The sequence below is a fragment of the Bos indicus x Bos taurus genome, chromosome 9, assembly GCF_003369695.1.
Source record: "Bos indicus x Bos taurus breed Angus x Brahman F1 hybrid chromosome 9, Bos_hybrid_MaternalHap_v2.0, whole genome shotgun sequence".
In the NCBI taxonomy this organism is placed as follows: domain Eukaryota; kingdom Metazoa; phylum Chordata; class Mammalia; order Artiodactyla; family Bovidae; genus Bos; species Bos indicus x Bos taurus.
This window is the reverse complement of record NC_040084.1, coordinates 75,995,865-76,017,333: the sequence shown is the minus strand read 5'-3', so window position 1 is coordinate 76,017,333 and position 21,469 is coordinate 75,995,865. Positions and strand designations below refer to the sequence as shown.

The 21,469-nt window shown below is 41.0% G+C and overlaps 1 protein-coding gene across 2 annotated transcripts in view; it reads right to left on the bottom strand.

The window, feature by feature from the left end:
- Positions 1-11,805, bottom strand: part of ARFGEF3 (ARFGEF family member 3) — a 173,317-nt gene extending 161,512 nt beyond the window's left edge. For both annotated transcript variants that reach the window (XM_027551679.1, XM_027551680.1), the window contains exons 1-2: positions 11,621-11,805; positions 5,584-5,635 (exon numbers count right to left, since the gene is read on the bottom strand). In XM_027551679.1, the coding sequence (XP_027407480.1) occupies positions 5,584-5,635; positions 11,621-11,705 (137 nt within the window). In that variant the 5' untranslated portion in view covers positions 11,706-11,805. The remainder of the gene's footprint in view (positions 1-5,583; positions 5,636-11,620) is intronic.
- Between the last annotated feature and the right edge of the window lie 9,664 nt (positions 11,806-21,469).

The following is a 21,469-nucleotide window of genomic DNA, read 5'->3' as shown; positions in this document are numbered from 1 at the left end:
TCATTCCTTACTTGGCTGAAAAACCAGCAACTAACAATGATGGAGTCAGTAACTGTTGGACGGAACTTGACTTGGGCAGAGATATTTTATCAAGTCTGTCAACTTGGAGGGAACATCCTAAGCTGCCTTCTGCCAGTCAAACAAGAAGGCTGAGGAAAAGATAACCGCAGCCTCAGGAAGGCCTCTTCCTTGAGCTTGGGCACACCACCACTGCCCACTGATTCACAGGTTTTATTCAACCCTGCAAAGACATGTAAGACCTGAGTTTAAGCAGAGAGAAAAGAGGGACTTCATGGTGGTTAAGAATCCAATTTCCAATGCAGGGGATGTGGGTTGAATCCCTGGTTGGGCAACTAAGCTCACACATGACTACTGAGCCCACTTTCTCTACAGCCCACTCACCATAACTATTCAACCTCAAGCCACAGCAAAAAGCATGGGCAGCCAAAAAAAAAAAAAAATCTTAAAAAGGAGTGAGGGTTCAGGCTCCTCAAGGAGGAAGATAAGGATGCTTAAATCTCACCCCCAAGATCAAAAAGCAAGACTATGGGCAGGAAGGCGGAAAGATGTTCAAGTGACTGTCTACTGACAAATTCAGGAAATACTCTACAGGGTGAATTCCCCGGCCCTTCCCCCATCCCTGACGCTGAACCTCACTGCGTACTCTACGTGAATCCCCATCCTGGTTGCTAAGGCTGCTCACTGTATCAACAATAAGACTGGGCATTTGTTCAGTGAACGAGCCTGGGGCAGAAATAAGCAATGCCTCTGACCACTCCATTCCATCTAAAACCTTTTTTCATAGGTTTCTCTCATACAGTGCCCTAGGCATGACCAAATCCAGTCACCAGAGTCACTAAAATCATTCACGTGACTTGTGGACTTCCACTTGCACAAGAAGTCCTCAGAGCAGTCAATGGTAAAAGAAAAAAAATTAAAAAAGAAAGATAATACAACCTTAGTTCTTTCAAGGTATCAATTTTCTTCTGGTTTGAACTACCATTACTAATGTACACAATTGATCAGAACAGTATTAGTAATTATCTATCAGAATGCTAACATATTTAACTTGAAAGACAATCAATGGCAAAAGAAAAAATGAGAAAAAAAGCACGGCAAAAGTATTTGATGTTTAATTTAGTCCTGATGGCTCGTTTCAAAACCTGAAACAACAAAACATTTTTGCAAATAATCATTTCTAGGTGATTACATAACAAAAATGGAAACTGAATCTGAATACAAAATCAGAAGAATGCCAAGAAATAGTTTATGAATCTGGTTTCTTTCTCATATACTAAATATAACTGAAGAAAAAAATCATTAAAATAGAAGTATAACTGAAGAAAAATAACAAATCCAAAATTTTACTTATAAGCAGACAATTACAGCACCTAAATTAAATTTTTTTTTTTTAGTTTATTGTGCTCAAACAAGTTAAACACAGTACTGGACAGAGTAAGTGCACTGTGGGTTTAAAAATGCCTGGAAGAAGAATCAAAGGATTAAAGGAAAACTGATTTACCATAGAGGGGGAAAGTCAATTATGGTGTTTGTTTCCCTGATATCAAATAGTCAAGCAGATTCATTAATTCAATAGCTCATTTTTGTTTAATTATGGCTTATTTACATAGGCTAAAACAGGCTTTGAGAGGCTCCCAACTATTACAAGTCATAGTCAAACTGAAACGTTCTGATAGGCATAAAATTCCATAATCAATTTATACTTGCTGCCTCATAAGTGTTTTTTTCCCAGCTACATTTGTTTTCAGTCTCCTCTTGGAGAATATAAAACCTCTGAGAGCAATGCTTACATCTGCTGTGTCTCATTCATACAGCTCAGTTCTCTGTACAAGGATGCTTGATAGACTTTGCTGCACATCTGGAATGCAAAAACACACATTCCTCCACATAGAGGATGATATCAACAGCTCTCTATCATTCAGACAAACACTCTGAGTTATATTCTAATATTGGTGAAGACAGGTAAACACATACACACACATATATGTATTCATCTATGGTTCCTCATCTGGCATCCTTCCCATCAATTTTGTGACTACCTTTTACGGTCGTATCCTCATTCATCAGAGGGCAGACAGAAGAAGCATGAACCACAATCCCACTGACTCCAGAAAGAAAACAACAATCACAGAAAGCTAACCAAAATGATCATATGGATCACAGCCTTGTGAGGCTATAAGTTATGCTGTGCAGGGCTACACAAAGCAGACAGGTCACAGTGGAGGGTTCTGACAAAACATGGTCCACTGGAGAAGTGAATGGCTAACCACCCCAGTGGTTATTCTTGCTTCAAGAACCCCATGAACAGTATGAAAAGGCAAAAAATATGACACTGGAAGATGAGTCCCCCAGGTCAATAAGTGTTCAATATGCTACTTGGGAGAAACAGTTCCAGAAAGAATAAAGAAGCTGGGCCAAAGCTGGAAACACTCAGTTGTGGATGTGCCTGCTGATGATTTTTGTTTCTTTCTTTTTGGAAGTCAACCCTGAATATTCATTGGAAGGACTGATGCTGAAACTGAAGCTCCAATACTTTGGCTACTTGATGTGAAGAAGCACCTCACTGGAAAAGACCCTGATGCTGGGAAAGATTGAGGGCAGGAGGAGAAGGGGATGGCAGAGGATGAGATGGTTGGATGGCACCACTGACTCAATGGACATGAATCTGAGCAAACCCTGGGGGATAGTGAAGGACAGGGAAGCCCGGTGTGCTGCCGTCCATGGGGTTGCAAAGTCAGAATGACTTAGTGACTGAGCAACAACCTGTGATCATACAAGATGGCCAGCTGGCCCTGGGCTCAATGTCACGGACAAGTGTAATACTCAGTGACTAAGCAGGGGACCAAACACAGCCCATTAATAATGTATTTTCTCCAGCTCTTTTGGTTCCACACCCACCAAGAGGTAGAAAATGCCAGTTGTCTTTTGATGCCCACTGTCCCAGGAGCCTCTTCTGGTATCATTGTCACTTTCTTCCTTCTAACACCGAAAGCAAACCTTTTATCACAGATCCACAACCATAGAAAGTTGCACCGTAGCTTCAACAAACCCTTGCATAGAGAAACAACCTTTACAGCAGTGTCATCAAACATGTTTGCAAATTTTAAATACTATTTTTCACACATTTTAAGTTGACATTTAAATTTCTCAACCATAATTTTAATTCATTGCAAAGGCTGTAATTCTGGCATATTGGAATTAGTACAATTTTAATTAAAACATATCACTCACTTAAAGGTATCCAATAAAATCCAAATACCACACCAATTTGCAAATCAATTTGCAAACCCATCAAAAAATACATGAACAAACTCCTCTTTGCAAAAAGGCTGCACTGTTATCTCCTTGAACTTGTATTTCCATTTTACTCCCCACACAAAATTATCTCTCAATCGAATACGTTTAACACTTGATTTTAAGAATTTTCTCATTATATTTCCCTGCAACAAAAATGTATATAAAGTGATTCTTAAAAATTTCCTCTGGCTGTAAGGCTTAAAATTGTTCCATTTTCTTCTTTGAGCTATCATTACTAATGCACACAACTGATCCAAACAACATTAATAATTACTTATAAGAATGTTAATATAGTTAACATAGAAATTAAAAATTTATGGAAATGTATCTCTAAAGAAATGTACAGGATTTGTCTCTTTCTTCTCAACTAGTTAATATACTGATGAGTGAACACTCTCTACTGTTATGATGACTGAATTATTATATTATAATAATAATATAAATTCCATACATTTTTTTCCCACTTTTAAAGATGCAAGCACTAAGAAACCTTGTTTATATAAGTAAGAAAGGAATGAAGGAGATTCATCATCAACAAAATCTTTTTTCTTTGTTATAACCAGATTAGGTCCTCTTCCAATTTCACTGAAAGCCAAGAAATGAAAACTAACCTGCAAAAAGATGTGTGCCTTGGTCATTATATTCATCCCCTTTACCAACACAGACATTAATATTTTCATAGTTCTCTGTAGGTGGGAAGAGGGTTTTGCATCCCAGGACAACACACAAGGGGCAGAGTCAGGATGGGGTGGGAGACAGCTCTGCTGTCCTTTGTCAAGAGGGAGAAGGGTGACTGTAAGAGGTGAGATGGAAAAAGAGACACAGCAAAATCAGTTCTGAAGCAAATAATTTTAAGACAGGTTAACTATAGAAACTGGGAACCAGGAAATCATCCCCCTTCAACCATCTATGCCTTTATATCTCCTGGAGATTTTTTACATTCCTTTGTGTGCATGCATACCCCTGGAATACCCCTCCTCTGGGTTAAGAACGTTGCTGCCAGACATTCTATCTGTTCAGAAGAAAAGTACACTTGGTTTGATTAAAGCATGGATTCCGTTATACATGAATTGACTAACACACGAATGTATCAGCCTGTAGCAGGCACTACAGTAGAAGTAATACATTTTCTAAATAGACAGAAGCATAATTCTTTTTTCAATCTACTTGAAGAGAGAGAAAATATGTAATAAATCATAAGTGTCCTGACAATATAGAAACTATACTCAAAAAACTTAGTTTTTAATAATTGCAAAGAAAAATCTAAAAACAATCCAAATGTTTAATAAGAAAATTACCAAATAATTTATGTTGCAACAGCCATATAGTAAAAGAATATGCAATATTTCAAGAACAATGTTCTTCTATAGTGCTGACCAAAAAAACCAAGCAGGAAACAAACCTGTAAATAAAGCCTCATATTAATTTGTAAAAATATGTATGTGTGTTGGGGGGGAAGTCTGTTAAAGAGAAAGTCTGTTAAGAGAATCTGTTAAATTGTTTTCAGTGGTTATTCTAGGTTGGTGTAATTATGGGCAACTTTCGTATGCTCTTTCCAAATTTCCACAAAAGGCATGTATTTCTCTCACAATGATGGAGGTAGCGGGAGTGGGGAGAGTTGAGGAACTGGGGAAATAGATTCGCTGTCTCAGGACTACTGCAGGTGGCCACAGAGTTTGTGAGATGGTATCCACCCAAGGGGCCAAAGAGAGCTTAAATCCATGCCACGCGGGGCAGGACTGCTTCCCCTCAAAGTGAAAGTATCTCCATCGTGTCTGATTCTTTGTGACCCCGTGGACTATACAGTCCACAAAATTCTCCAGGCCAGAATACTGGAGTTAGTAGCCATTCCCTTCTCCAGTGGATCTTCCCAACCCAGGGATCAAACCCAGGCCTCCCGTAAGGCAGGTGGATTCTTTACCAGTTGAGCCACTAGAGAAACCCAAAGTGGGCGCCGTTTCCTAACTCATGGTGGGAGACTAATCCACAGTCTCCACATCCACAGTCCACGTCCTCACTTAGGTTTTGGTCATTTCTCTCCTTGACCAATTTTATCCTTTCATCCAAGACTTCCACAGCTGGTTCCTTTGGAATACAGATCTCACTGACACTAAGACACTAGTGAAATACCCCGGTTCACAGACGCAGAAAGGTCAACAGTCAGCAACTGCAGTGCTATAAGCCAAAGAGGTTATCTGGGCCGTTCAAGAAAACATGGTGGGCCATTTTTACTTCTACTATATTCTACAACTCCAGTCTCCTTACCTCAGCAAGTGTGGGGGGATCTTGACAATGGTATCCACACCATCGAGGGTTTCTGCAAAAGGAAAATTACGAAGTTAAAAATAAATATGTGAGGACTAGGAATCTAAACTATACATAAATCTCACTATTAGTTTCTCCATCCACCCCCCCCAACAAAATTCCTATAATTATAGTCAATTCTCAACTATCTGCATGCAAATCATCCACACTTAAAAATTCTCTGCCTCTTCTAGCTCACAAGACTTCCTCTCAGAGGTTAAAAATTAGGACGCATTTCCCTTAGAGACAGAGTCAGTTCCTAACCTGAAACACAATGCCAATGTAATCTATTTACAACTGACTAAAAATGCTATATTCTTGCAATAACAATAGAGAAAGGAGAGCTATTTCCTCGAAAATACTGTTTTAATATCTTTAAATAATAACTTATACTTGAGAGACTTTCATGTTCACAAAGCACTTTATGTAACAGCTCATCTCACATTTATGACACAGCAGGTGAAACTTTTCAAAAATCACACAGTATTGAAGAAATCTGATTGGAAGGCTGACACCCAAATCTCATTAACCTCACCTGGATGCTCAACACTACCATTGCTATGGATATTCACACTCTTACAGCCTCCAATTATAGTGATAATGAAACATTCACTATTCTCTTTCAAAATAAAAGCTTTTCTATTTCAATAGATTTAACAATCCTGCACCCAAGTCCAATGTGTGTTTGTGGGACTGGGAGGTGGTAGGGGAGATGGTTCCCTCAACAAGCAATTCTCTGACACCAGCTGAGTGCCATACAATTTACCTTAACTCTGACACTATCTATCTACCTGGAAAGAACGTAAGACCCCACAGGCTGGGCTCAGTCCTACAAGCCTGTAGCACCCACTCCCCCTGCAACCTTCCCACCCCGCCACCTCCACACTTTCAGATGCCAATCTCAAGTCCTGGTTGTCACCTGTGCTTCTGACTGACTGGCTATAAATTAAAATTTCCAAAAACCCCCTCCTTAGGTTTAATTAATTAATTAATTAATTAGGAGCAGCTCAAAGGCCAGGCAGGTGAGTCTGGCCCAGCAGTCAGCAGGGCACAGCCAATATCCAGGATAACTTGATGCTGCTTCCCAAGAAGAGGGTCTGACAGCGAACAACCAAACCGCTGCAGTTTTACTCATCAGACAGGGAAGTTTATATTTAACTCAAGCTGTGCAACAGTGCCGAACCTTGCAAGTGCTAACCAAGAGTGAGAGGAAAGGGCAAAGAGAAAGTCACAGAGCAGCCATAATGAGCCCTCCCTATTCCAGAAGAGAAGTGGGTAGGAAGTTGCATTGGAGGAAGAAGTGGGCTGGTGTCAGAGGAAGGGGAAGCCCAGGGATCTAAACGTGGGTATCGCATTCTCAGAAACTGAACTGAAGTTGCGGCTCTGAAAGTGTTCAACTCCAGGTGGGCTGGGAGTCAGAGAAGAGGGTTCATAGCTAATTCTTGTGAAACACAAACTTTTAGGCTGGGGAAGAGCTGAAGCTTCCCAGGTGGCTCAGTGATAAAGAATCTGCCTGCCAATGCAGAAGCCACAGGAGACGTGGGTTCAATCCCTGGGTTGGGAAGATCCTCTGGAGAAGGAAACGGCAACTCACTCCAGTATTCTTGCCTGGGAAGTTCCATGGATAGAGGAGCCTGGCAGGCTACAGTCCATGGGGTCACAAAGAGTTGGACACGACTAAGCACACACCCACTATGGGAGCTGAAACTTCAAAGGAGACAGAAAAACTCAAGAGTCAGGCTCAAAACCGGCAGGGTGAGGGCACAAGGCCAAGGTCAGGTAGATGCCCAGAGTGGCCAAGAGAACCTATAAGAGGGATGTGAGAGCGGTCTGTTACACTCTGAGGTCTGAGTACCTTATTCTTCAATAGGTGGAAGGACAGAGGAGAAGACTGGAGTGAGCTGAAGAGTGAGCAGGAAAGGAGGATGTGGACACAAACACTACATCCACTTTTTAAGCAGTTTGGCTGTGAAGGTAGCAGACACTGAGGTTGGAAGGAAGAGCAGGTGGAAAGACGAGAGGATGAGGTTACATAGACCAGCCTTCTTCCTTAACTTGGTGTTCCAACTTCTAATTTTCTTTCTCTTCTCCATTTTCTAAATCAATTCAACAGGAGCGCCTGGTGTATGCAAAACACTCAAAGTTTCTAAAAGACGCGTAATCCAGTTCTAATGATCTGCCCTTCTATTCCATCCTGCCATTTCCAGCTCCCACACCTCCAGGACTGCCAGTCCTTGAAGGAGAATCTTCTCTCAGGCCCTCCACACAGTGGCCCAGTCCCTTTTTCTTTTTCTATTCCTTAGACCATTTCCTCACTGACAAGAAAAGTATATAACCTAGATAGCTCAAAATAGAGAAAAAATACACACATACTCCTTGCCAGTTAGTATGCAGCCATTAAGAAAACCGATTTTCAGAAAATGCTGAAGTTAAAATAAAAAATAACTAACAATCCACTATATGTGGTAAAAAACCTTTTGCAGAAGGGAAATACTCCAAAATATGATTAGTGTTTTCTATGGGTGATGAGATTATTTTCTTTATAGTGTTTGACTATTTTTCAATATTCTAAAATGAACATATATAACTTTTGTAACTAGAAAAAAAAGATTACTATCACTTAAAACCCAAATAAGTCATTAACATGTTGATTTATTTATGTATTGAACATGTGGCTCTCATATTCTAGGTGCACAAACAAGCCTAAGTGACAGTCCCTATGCTAGGGAAGCTCATGTCTACACTGCGGACATGTGTTGCTTTGGCTGACCACCATCCACTCACCTGCCTCTCAAGTTGCAAACCCTAATTTTGTTCTAAGGAAGCCATCTTTGGCTGACTCTGGGATTTCAGTGGGCCTTGTAGGCAGCTAGCCTGTTTCACTCCTTAGGTAGAGGACTGGTTCAGGGATACACACTCAACTCATCAACACCAAGGACTGGGCAGGAGTGACTGCAAGAGCTCCACTCCCTTCGGATGATCCGATGATTGGCCAAGTGGGAAGTGACCCCCTTCTGTAATGGCCTAAATGTGGAGATGTGCGCTCTCTCTCCTACGAGAGTTTTAGTGGTAGATGACTCCTCTCCCCTGTTATGATCTAAATGTCTTTCTCCTATAACAGTCCAAGTGGGAGATGACCTCTTTCTTCTGATACGGACTAAGCGTGAAGATGACCCCTCTCTCCCATGGTAGCTTTTATAAGAATGACTCTCTCCTGGGGTGGTCTAAATGTCATGGTGATCCCTCTCGCTTATAATGGCCCAAGTATAAGATGACTACTTTCTCTTGAGATGCTCTAAGTATGGAAACAACCCCTTTTTCCCATGAGGGTCTAAGTGGGGGACGAGCCCTCTTTCCTGAGATGGTCTAAGTGTGCTGATTGATGAACTCAAAGCTTTGGAGACTCATGTTGAGTGTGTTTGTCATCCCAAAAGAGCAGAGTAAGATCCCTGTAACAGTATCTAATCCCTGAACCAAACTCAACCCACAGCTAGCCTTCCAAGGGCTGTTTAGTTCATAGACTGAAAACATTCTATTTTGCTTTAAGTCTGCTTGAATTGTTTCTTTTTGTCTCCTAAATCCAATATATTTTCTCAATCATCCTGCCCCTAAAAGAGTAGCTGTGGGCATAACCAACATTAATCCCCAAAAGCAGGTGCTCTAAGAGGATCCTGAGGGCAGAGCTAAGAGCCCAGAGAAGCACCGATTCACTTGCAGAGCTCAGGGGAGCCTTCATATGTGAGCTGAGCCTTGGGAGTCTGGAAAGGTAAGCCGTGGCAGAAGGACTAGCATGAGCCCAGGCAGAGGAAAATGCAGCACACAGCATGTACAAGAAAGTATATGGCTTACTGGGGACCGATGAACCCCTGCTGTGAGGGCGCCAGGAAAGAAGGCTGGGGCTAGATTCCAAAGAGCATTCTAAGGAATTCACACTTTAAAAAAACAGTATGGGGATTGAGGAGTGAAAAGTATTTTATAGCAAAAAAAAAAAAAAGATGGAACAGTGGAAAATGGACTGGAGTGGGAAAGAGAACAGGAAGCCATACCTTGATGTCTTTGTTTCTGCAGCTTTCTCCCTCCAACATACCCTCCTAACAAGCTAATTACAGGGAGGAAGCATTTTATTCATTTTTCTCTCCCCACCGCTCAGTACAGAGGAGGTCTTAATAAATCTTTGCTACACAAGCAAAGAAAAGCAGAAACCTACAGCTTACCCATTCTTCAAGTCCAATTGACTTCAAAAGCCCACCAACTCATACCAGTCCCCCCAACCCCCACCCCTGACCCCACATTCACTCCCTCTTCTTTGATCTGTTTTCCTGGTTTACTCCTTCCAACCTGCACAATGAATGCTCCGCAGCACTGTTGTTTAACTGTTTCATGCACTCCCATCTCTTGCTGAGAACGGCCCCCGGGAAAAGAATCCCATTTACTCTTCCCATCAGGCTGAACTCCAGGCTCTGCTCACATTATCTAGCTGCCTCAGCTCCAGGCTTTTTCTTCAAGGACCTAAACTAGGTAACATTGAACTTTAACTTAAAAAGACGTAGAGTATCAAAATCCAAACATTAAAAATGCTAGATTCCTCTCCTCCCCCATGCTATCTAAATCTGCTTAACTTACAGCAAAATAATAACAAGTACACGTAAGAGCCTGTCTAGAGTGCAGTCAGGAGCTGCTAGATTATGTTACCCGGACATCTGTGACCTTTCATTTGAAGCCTTTGAGAATCTACCCCATCACTCGACTGATGACAATGGCAATGCAAAAACAGTACTGTGGCTTTAAGTGCCTTGCTGCTCACTTGTGTATCTGGTCCTTTTTTTTCCCCCCTCTAACAGTAAACAAATGGTCAAGTTCTGATTCTGCCTACAAGATAAACTTCCTAGATAACATTCTAGAAAATTTTGTGATGACAGAGGTTAAAAAAAAAAAAGTGATGGTCTGTGAACACACATTCAAACATATGTGAATTCAGATCTTCTAAATACTAACCAAGATGCGTAGAGTACCAACAGAATTCTCCATTTAGTAGAAAACCTGCTAACGGCCCTTCCCAGGCTGAGTGTCACAACAAACACTGATGGCTTTTTGGTTGAGAGAGAAAGGGATTCAATTTTCTGTTTTGACTGGGTAGCAACTGAGGAATCACACGCAGGCTTGGGGAAGGCCAGGGGCCCACAGAGCTGCCCTGGTTTCTTATTGGCCCTTCCTTTTCTCCCTCCTCAAGCATCACTATTACCCCCAAGTACGCTCCTGACCCCCCTAAATTCCCATCCAGACAATTTTGATTGCCCACATTCTTGCCTAATTGAATGTTTTGCCGTTTTCTCCGAGGTTGAGTTCTACAATCCGAGTCTGACAATAAACACAAATTTGCTACCTGGAACTTATTTCAGTGCTTGCAGAGTTCACAAATCTTAAAATCAAATCTGTCTGAAGGGCAGACAACAATGGAACTGCAGAGGTAACGCCATCCCACCTGTATGTTATTTTTCATTTACAATAACCACGAAAGCTAATACTTAACAAGCTGGCCTCTATCAGGAAAAAGCAAATAAGCTGTTCCTTCCTGGTTACACTCGCCAAGGTACTGGAGACCGCGGCTGACGGTTCAACTTCCCTCTAAACCACAGGCGCTTTGGAATCAGGCCGGTGTTTTCCCACCGGCTTGTGATCCGAACTCGGAGATGGGTGACAGTCGTCCGTCGCGCAGGGGACGTGAAGAAAGGGGCCGCCAGGAGGGGAGCACGGCGGTTCCCCATTAAGGTTTGGGAGAAGATCAAGAGACCAGAAGGTAGGCGGATAGATGTACACGCCCGAATCCAAATTCGCACATCACCCATCAATTCTCCGAGGCAACTCTCGCAATTGCGCGAAAAAGCATCGGTCACAGCTGCTCAGCGAAAGCCCCCCACAGAGTGGCCATCACAGCCCTCCCCGGCGCGGCCCTTCGGGACCGCCGGCAGGTGCCCGGCGCCCCGCTCGGCGCGCTTACCCAGGGCCCAGGTGCAGCTCTCTTTGATGGCTTTGTACTTGCTCCCGGACGCCTCCTTCTGCAGCTTCCTTAGGATCTCTTCCATCTTGACCTCTGCCGCGGGCCAGCCGCCGACAGCTAGGGGAGCGCGAGCGAGGCCCGGCGGGGACGCCGCCGCCACCGCAGCCCGGCCCTGGTCGCCTGGGCGGCCGCTGCGCTCGCCCCGCTCCGGCCCGGCGCGGCGGCTGATGAATCACGCCCGCTCCATGCCGCCGCCGCGTCAGGCCCGGAGCCCCGCCCGCCGCTCCGCCCGCAGGGTCAGGTGCGCCCCGCGCGCCGCGATGGAGACGGCGGGCTGGGGAGCGGAGGCCGAGACCCGGGGCGACCCCCGGGGCACAGGGGCTCGCGGAAAGCTGGTGGCGGATGTCCTGGGCTGTCTCGCCGGCCGGGCGTTGGCCGGGCTCGGCCCGAGGGAGCGTCTGGTGGCGGCGGGCAGCGAGCGGGGAGGAGCCTCGTCGTTGCCCCCGCCTCCCCGCCCCATCCCGGGCGGGCGGAGTTGGGGCTGTTCGGCTTCGACTAGAGGAGCCCCCCCACCTCCGGCGCCTGGTGTTGTCGCGCCGCCCGCGGCATCCCGCGGTCCAGGCTCATTAGTTCTGGGCCGCCCTTGGTGCCAGGCTCGGGCGCTACCTGTGAACACACTGATTCTGCCCAACCATGTACTCCACACCATCTCACGTGTGCGTGTGTGTGTGTCATGGTAGGATTAACATCCCCATTATACACAGGAGGAAACCAGGTGTGAACCAAGGCTGTGTGTGTGTGTGTGTGTGTGTGTGTGATGGTAGGATTAACATCCCCGTTATACACCCGTTATACAAGAGGAAATCAGGCCCAGAGAGGTTAAGGTACTTCCCAAACCAACAAAATTTGGACTCTTGAATCCAAAACCCTTTTAAAAATTTCTCCTCCTTTCCTTCCAATCCTCTGTTGACCTGAGTTGTTACCCTCTGAAGAAAAAAAAAAGGGGGGGGGGTAGCGGCGCACAGGGGACCCTGAAGCAGAGAGCTGTCCAACTTAGGTATGGGGGTGGGAGAGGGTGGACAGAGAAAGCTTTGGCAATGAAGAACCTTCAGGCAGAACTTGGGAGCGGACAAGGGTGGCCGGATCGGAACAGGCAGCCTGAGGCAGAGTCTCAGATCTTAGGAGAGTGCTTCAGTCATTTCAAGTCCTTCACTGATGGAGGCCCTAGGATGGATGTTGGAAGAAAAAGGGAGCGGAAAGCAGGAGTCTTATTTGGAGTCTCTCCCCCCGACCCTCTTGTGAAAGCTGTGATTGGGAACTCAGAAAGGATTCTGGGCGTTTTTGTTTTTCTTTAGAAATTTAGCTGTAGTGGTACTGAGGAAGTAAAATTGCAGAGGAGTAGACTGTCAGCTGGAAAAAAGTCAGAAGATTCTTCAGTGATCTAGAAATACATTAAGCCAAGGGTAGATGGAAAGGAATAGAGGAAAATACAGCAAGAGATCTTTGAATTGAAGCCATAGGATTTACTGACTGATTGGGATGGTAATATATGGGATGACTTCCAGGTTTATTATTTGGAAAATGGGAGGGTAATGGTTCCATCCTGTAAGTTAAAGAAGAAAGGAAGAGAAGGGTTTGGACTCCAGGGAGTATATGAGTTCAGTTGTGAACAAGTTCAGTTTGAAATGGCAATTAGGATATCCATAGGGTGTTTGGTGCCTCCCTTGTGTCTCAGCTGATAAAAGAATCCACCTGCAGTGTGGGAGACCTGGGTTCCAGCCCTGGGTTGGGAAATTCCCCTGGAGAAGGGAAAGGCTACCCACTCCAGTATTCTAGCCTGGAGAATTCCATGGACTGTATAGTCCATGGAATCACAATGAGTCAGATAGGACTGAATGACTTTCATTCGCTCATAGGGTGTTTTATTTATGGGTAGGAACTAAGGATAGGACTCTGTGATAGAAAAGAGGATTTGAAGCCACTAGATAGGGAGAATTGCTGATGTCTAGAGTTGGACACGACTGAGCGACTTCACTTTCACTTTTCACTTTCATGCATTGGAGAAGGAAATGGCCACCCACTCCAGTGTTCTTGCCTGGAGAATCCCAGGGACAGGGGAGCCTGGTGGGCTGCCCTCTATGGGGTTGCACAGAGTCGGACACAACTGATGCGACTTAGCAGCAGCAGCAGCAGCAGGATTTGACAAAGGTTACTGGGAGGGAGTAGATAAAATGGAAAGAGCACAATGCCAGAAGGACGCTGGGGGACCTCTTACCCTCAGATGATGGACAGAGGAGCATGTGCCCACAGAGGAGACTGAAAAGGAATAGTTAGAAACCTGTGGTTCAGAAGGGCAGTGAGGAAAGGGAGTGTCATGGGACGGTGTCCAACAGATGGGAGGGAGGTGTTCAGACTGCTCCCTAAGTCCACTTGGTAGTGAGGAGGCAAAACTTGCAAGGTCCTAGACCCCTAGGGACCCGCCACTCATCCACACACCTCATAATGCCATCATTTGAAGAAAGGTTTCCAGTGCTAAGAAAAAAATTTAAAAACATTGTAGTCAATATAATTATGTAAGACTACATTTTTAACTGTTTGGAAATAGTATATATATACTATACACACACATATGTGCATACATCACAGCTTTATACCGTATAGAAAAGTAGATTACAAATGTGTTAAGGAGTTAAATTTAAGAACGGATCCATAAAAGGTTTAGAAGAAAATGTAAGTGAATATACTTATCTTAATGCTTTCAAATTATTTTCAATAGAGCAGCTAAGGAAGAAACTGGCAAAAGGGAAAGGTAAACAGATTTGAGTATTTTATTCAATATATAGAAGCTTTATATTAAAAGTTCCACACAAAGAATAAAAAGCAAATGACACTCTGAGGAGCAGACTAAAGAGAAAAGAGAGTAACATCTTTTAATTTTATGTGGTTGTTTTTTACTTTTTTAAAGATTATTCATTATTTTTATAATTAAAAACAAACTCAATTATACACTAGGAAAATAATATTTTAGAGATAAAATGATTTAAAATACCTTTGTATAAAAGCTTTTGGGGCTTCCCAGGTGACCTCAATGGTAAAGAATCTGCCTGCCAATGCAGGAGACACATGAGATGCAGGTTCAGTGCCTGGGTGGGGAAAATCCTCTGCGAAAGGAAATGGCAACCCACTCTAGTACTCTTGCCTGGGAAATGCCATGGACAGAGGAACCTGGCAGGCTACAATCCATGGAGTTGCAAAAGAGTCAGACACGATGCAACAATAATAAAAGCTTTTACAAAGTATTAAAAAAAAAGATGCACACTTTAAAACAATAGGTGATAATATGAAGTCAGTTCACAGAGGAATGAATACAAATGACTTACAATTCAAGCAAGCACTTTAAAAGTAAGCACTTTTAAATAAAAGGTAATTTTTGTTTTAATAAAATTAGCTGAGAGATTTTACATACAATTGCCTACTGTTAGCAAGGAGCTGGCCAATTAGGTCCTCTCATGTTATGGGTGCTGGTGGAGGGGGCCTTGGTACCCAGTCCTGGAGGGGTTCTGGATATAGCAGAGATACGGCTCCAGGCCAGAAATCCAACTTTTAGGAATTCATCCTAAGCAAGTGATTATGGAAGTGAATAAAGGTTTTTGTTTGTTTGTTTGTTTTAAAGGATTTTCGTGTGTTGTTCAGTTACTTTTAAAAACTGAAAACTATCTAAACAGAAAAATGGATAATTTATGATGTATACATTCATAAAGCAGCAAAAAGTAGCCTTTAAGAATAATATGGAAGAAAAAAAAAGAATAATTCAGGAGAGGAATATTGAATGACTTTAAAAGCAGTTCTTACTGTATAGAAATAGAAGGTTGTAAAATGCTAGGTACTTCTTTGCACTAAGTGGGCCCAGTTGTATTATTTAAATATTTGATGCATGTAGTTTTAAAATACAGACATACATATATAAATGCAAAATAAACATAAACTATTAACAGTGTTTATCTCTGATGTGGTTATAGGTGAGTTTATTTTTTCCTTGAACACTTTTATTTTTATGATTACAAATTATTTTTTAAGTGGTGGGAAAATGAAATAAAAGTATCCAGGCAACAAGATAAACACAGCCAAGGATTCGATGGATGGGAGTTTAGTCAGGAGACTTGCCCCAGAAGAATCACAGGGGAGGCCTGGTTGTAGTGGATTAAGAGCAAGTAGAAACATGTCTAAACAATCCACTCAAAATGTTGTCTGTGAAGGAAGAGTATGAGAGTTAAAAGACCCTTTTTAACATGTATACCTGTGGCAGATTCATTTTGATATTTGGCAAAACTAATACAATTATGTAAAGTTTAAAAATAAAATAAAATTTTTTTAAAAATTAAAAAAAATAAAATAAAAATAAAAAGATGAGAAATTTGGGGGAGGGGAGATAAATTATGAGTTTGGGACTAATATATACACACTGCTATCTATAAAATAGATAAACAAAAAGGACATACTGTATAGCACAGGAAACTATACTCAATATCCTGTAATGCCCTTTAATGGAAAAGAATCTAAAAAGAACACATGAATCACTGAATCACTTTGCTGTACACCTGAAACTAACACGATCTTGTAAATTACATGTACTTCAATAAAACACCTTAAACAAAACAAAACAAAAAAATGTCAGCTTACACTAGAAAACGTCCTTTGCATCCACCCAGTATACATATAGGTATGTGAATAGCTAGATTAAAAAACTCAAACAACAGTGTTACTTCTAAAACAATAGCTATTGTTAAATAAAGTAGAAATATTAGTGCTCTCATTAAGCAGAATCACATAACCTGTGTCTGCTCACATCTGCCTAATAAGTATTCTGTGTGTTCTATAGCCAGCATTCTTGCCTGGAGAATCCCATGGGCAGAGGAGCCTGGTGGGCTGCTGTCCTTGGGGTCACAAAGAGTTGGACACGACTGAGTGACTCCTAGAACCACAAGTGTGTTTAAGAGAATGTGTTATCACGGAGAAGTATATTTTTAATTTCTTAGCTGATTTATCAAGAATCTATTCTACTTTTATTTCATTTTCTCACCACTTAAAAAATAATTTGTAATCATAAAAATAAAAGTGTTCAAGGAAAAAAAAACTCACTTAAAACCCCATCAGAGAAAAAGACTGTTAATAGTTTATGTTCATTTTCCATTTATATATGTATGTATGTATTTTAAAACTTATACATGCATCTATATCAAATGTTTAAGGAGTACAACTGTGCTCATTTATTGCAAAGAAGTACATAACATTTTACAACCTTCTATTTCTATACAGTAGAAACTGCTTTTCATGTCATTCAATATTCCTCTCCTGAATTACTCTTTTTTTTTCTTCCACATTATTCTTAAAGGCTATATACCTTGCTGCTTTATGAATACATACATCAAATTATTTATCCATTTCTCTAAAGAGTCATAACCTACTTATGCCAGGAATAGATTTTTCAGAAACTTTGTAATTTTCTCTCTTGCCACGTATGTGTAACTAAATATGATACTAACACTTTTTCATTAACTGACCTGAACTAAAGCTGGTGAATTTATGTCTTTTATTCTTTCTTTGAAAATATTTGAGGATCTTACAAACAAGTTTACATTTATAAGTTTGTGTGTGTGTATAATTTTTAGCTTTCATTTGCAAAAATATTGCAAATAATAAATTTTCAATGGTTTTGAGTATTTGACAAACTATACTTAATCTTTATTTAAAAGGCTTGAGTTTTTTTAGACTAGCTTAAATTTTAAAATTTAATGATTAAAAGAAATATTTTTCTCACTGTTGTCACTATTTATAGGGCTAGATCTGGCAGTTCAGTCAGAACATGCTTCTGTGCTTTTTACATTGTTGTTCTCATTTCTTCTAATAAAAAACTATTTGAAGATAACTTATACAAATTTGTGGAGAAGGAAATGGCAACCCACTCCAGTATTCTTGCCTAGAAAGTCCCATGGACCGAGGAGCCTGATGGGCTACAGACCATGGGGTTGCAAAGAGTCAGACATCACTAAGCACAGTCATACAAGTTTGATTAAAATGTACAGTTATTGCAAAGCCAAAAAATGCCTAACAATTACACCTAATTCAAAAAACACATAACCTAAACTTGATGGAAAGTCTTATTGTCCTGACCAATAGCGGATAAATTCTTCTAAACTTCACTTCATGATTAACTGTAAGTTCCACTGACACACATTAAACTAAAAAACATTGACTTCCAGATACAATTATGGTCAAATCCAGAAAATCAAACCAGATACCAATGAACAGAAGAGTGAATGGCCAGTTGGCTCCCAGCCAGTGCATATAGTCATTACATCTCCTCTACCAGCTGTCACTCAGCTCAGTATTTGCTGCGATGTGGACAGCAACACTTAAAATATATATACACATGGCATTCTGATAGTGAAGTTTAAACATTACTTCATTTCTGAAAAGAATATGATCTGATGAAACGGTAATTGATTTCACAATCCACTAATGAGTAGAGGGTTTCCCAGGTGGCACCGCGGTAAAGAATCTGCCTGCTAATGCAGGATATGCAGGTTCAATTCCTGGGTTGGGAAGATCCTTTGGAGGAGGAAATGGCAACCATTCTAATACTCCTGCCTGAAAAATTCCACAGAGAGGGGACCCTGGCAGTCTACAGCCCATGGGTTCCCAAAGAGTTGGACACAACTGAGTGACTGAGCATGCAAAATTACACATAACATTATAAACAATAAAGTAAATAAACCCCAAAAGCTTGATACCAGCTCATTAATAAAATTTTAATGAACATTCTTTTCATAGTTGTGATAAATCTGTGTGTTTAGATGTGTATGCTGCTGCTGCTGCTGCTAAGTCGCTTCAGTCGTGTCCAACTCTGTGCGACCGCATAGAAAGCAGCCCACCAGGCTCCCCCGTCCCTGGGATTCTCCAGGCAAGAACACTGGAGTGGGTTGCCATTTCCTTCTCCAATGCATGAAAGTGAAAAGTGAAAGTGAAGTCACTCAGTTGTGTCCGACTTCCAGCTACCCCATGGACTGCAGCCTACCAGGCTCCTCCTTCCATGGGATTTTCTAGGCAAGAGTACTGGAGTGGGGTGCCATTGCCTTCTCCTTAGATGTGTACATGTAGGTGCAAATATTGATGTGAGTGCATGTGTTATAAGTCACTTCAGTTGTGTCTGACTCTTTGTGACCTTATGACTGTAGCCTGCCAGGTTCCTCTGTCCATGGGATTCTCCAGGCAAGAATACTGGAGTGGGTTGCCATGCCCTCCTCCAGGGGATCTTCCCAATTCAGGGATCAAACCTGCATCTTCTGCATTGGCAGATGGATTCTTTACCATTGAGCCACCTGGGAATTCCAAATATTGATGTAGCTTTATGCAAATGAGGTAACATTATACATGTTCTTAAACATTCTGTTTCTTTTTACCCAATGTTTTGTCACAGACACGTCTTCCTTTTTAATGGCTGTTTATCATTTGGTGGCTCAGATGATAAAGCGTCTGCCCGCAATGCAGGAGACCCGGGTTCAATCCCTGGGTTGGGAATATCCTGGAGAAGGAAATAGCAACCCACTCCAGTATTCTTGCCTGGAAAATTCCATGGATAGAGGACCCTGGTAGGCTACAGTCCATGGGGTTGGAAAGGGTGGGACACAACTGAGCGACTTCACTTTCACTTTTATTATTTCTGTTATATGACCCATCTATATTGTTGGTTCCAATTTTTACTATTGTAAAGAAGACTTCAATGAACACTTAGTTATTACATTACCTCCCTACTTCCCCACATACTTTCCTAAAGTAAAATCCGAAATGTGGAAGTGCTGAGTCAAAAAGCATACACAGTTAAAGGGCCTGCCAACTTATTGCCAGAATATGTTCAAGGAATATAGATGTTTGCTTCCACCAACAGTACAGGAGAGAATCTATATTGTTATTCTTCAGCATCATGGTGTATTGAAAATTACTCAGAAGTTTAGAGAAAGAAACCTACCTCATATTATGGAAGCATTTATTATTCCTCATCAATGTGTCCATTTGAGATTCTGATTCTGAAGCAAGCACCAAGAAGAAGGAAGGGACATAGTCTGGAGACAAGAATGCTCCATTTACAACTTCAACTGTACACTGACTAAAGATCTCAGACAGCACAATGAAAAACATGTAAGAATTAGAAAAGGAATAAATGAAATAGCCATTATGTATAGATGATACAATTACATACAAGGAAACTTTAAAAGATCTTACAGATAAATGTTCAAAATTAATAAGGGTTTAGCAAGGTTTCTAGATGTAGTATTAATAATTAATAATGTAGTATTAATAATTAATTAACAAGACAATTTGGATTTCTATTTTCCAGCAAAAAAAAAAAAAACAAAATTAGTAGCATAAATTAATATAAAGCAACTAGGAATAAATAGAAGGAAATGTGTGCAAGCCCTTTGTTCAGAATACTCAAAGTCTTTATTAAAGAATTTTAAGGGGATCCAAGAAAATGAAGAGACATACCTCATTTCCTGTAAAGAAGATAAAATGTTGAATAATAAGCAATTCTAGTGAAATTTCCAACAGATGTTTTCTTGGAGCAGAAATGGATGAATTTAAAATTCATTTGGCCCTTTTGTCATAAGTTAATTTAACATATGGGTGGGCTTATTTCTGGGCTCTTTCCTGGATTCCACTGATCTATGTGTCTATTTTTATGCCAATACCATACTGTTTTAATTGCTATAACTTTGAATATAGTTAATGTAATATGGTGAAGAATATACAATGGGGAAAGAATTGTCTCTTCAGTATATGGTTTTGAAAAAAACTGAACAGTGACATACAAAAGAATGAAACTTGACCACTATCTTATATCATACACAAAAATTAACTAGAAATGAATGAAAGATTTGAACATGAGACCTGAAGCCATAAAACCCCTAGAAGAAAATATAGGCCATACACTCCTTAATGTAGATCTTGACAATGATTTTTTGAATCTGACACCAAAAGCAAAAGCATTTTCAAAAGCAAAAATCAACAACTAGGACTATACCAAACTAAAAGGCTTCTACCCAGCGAAGGAAACTATCAACAAAATGAAAGGGCAGCCTACTGAATGGAAGAAAATATTTGCAAATTATGTATCTGTTAAGGGGTTTCTATTGAAAATGTATAAAAGCTCATATTACTCAACTGCAAAAAAAAAATTCATTTAGAAAATTGGCAGAGGACCTGAATAAACATTTTTCCAAAGAAGACATACAGATGGCCAATAGATACATGAAAAGATGCTCAACATCACTGCTTATCAGGAAAATGCAAATCAAAACCACAAAGAGATATAACCTTACACCTGTTAGAATGACTATTATTAAAAAGATAAGAACTAACAAGTACTGATGAGGATGTGAACAAAGGGTACACTTGTGCATTGTTGGTGGAACGTAAATTGGTGCAGCCACTGTGGGGAACAGTACAGAAGTTCCACAAAAATTTAAAAATAGAACTACCGTACACTCTAGCAATTCCACTTCTTGGTAGTTATCTGAAGAAAACGAAAACACTAACTCAAAAAGATATATGAACCCCCATGTTCATTGCAGCATTATTTAAAATAGGCAAGATATGGAACAACCTGAGTATCCACTAATGGGTGAATGGATAAAGAAGATGTGGTGTATATACATAATAGAATTTTATTCAGTCATAAAAAAGAATGAGACTTGCCATCTGTGACATTATGGATGGACCTCAAGGGCATTACACTAAGTAAAGTAAGTCATACAGAAAAAGACAAATGCAATATGATCTCACTCACTTGTA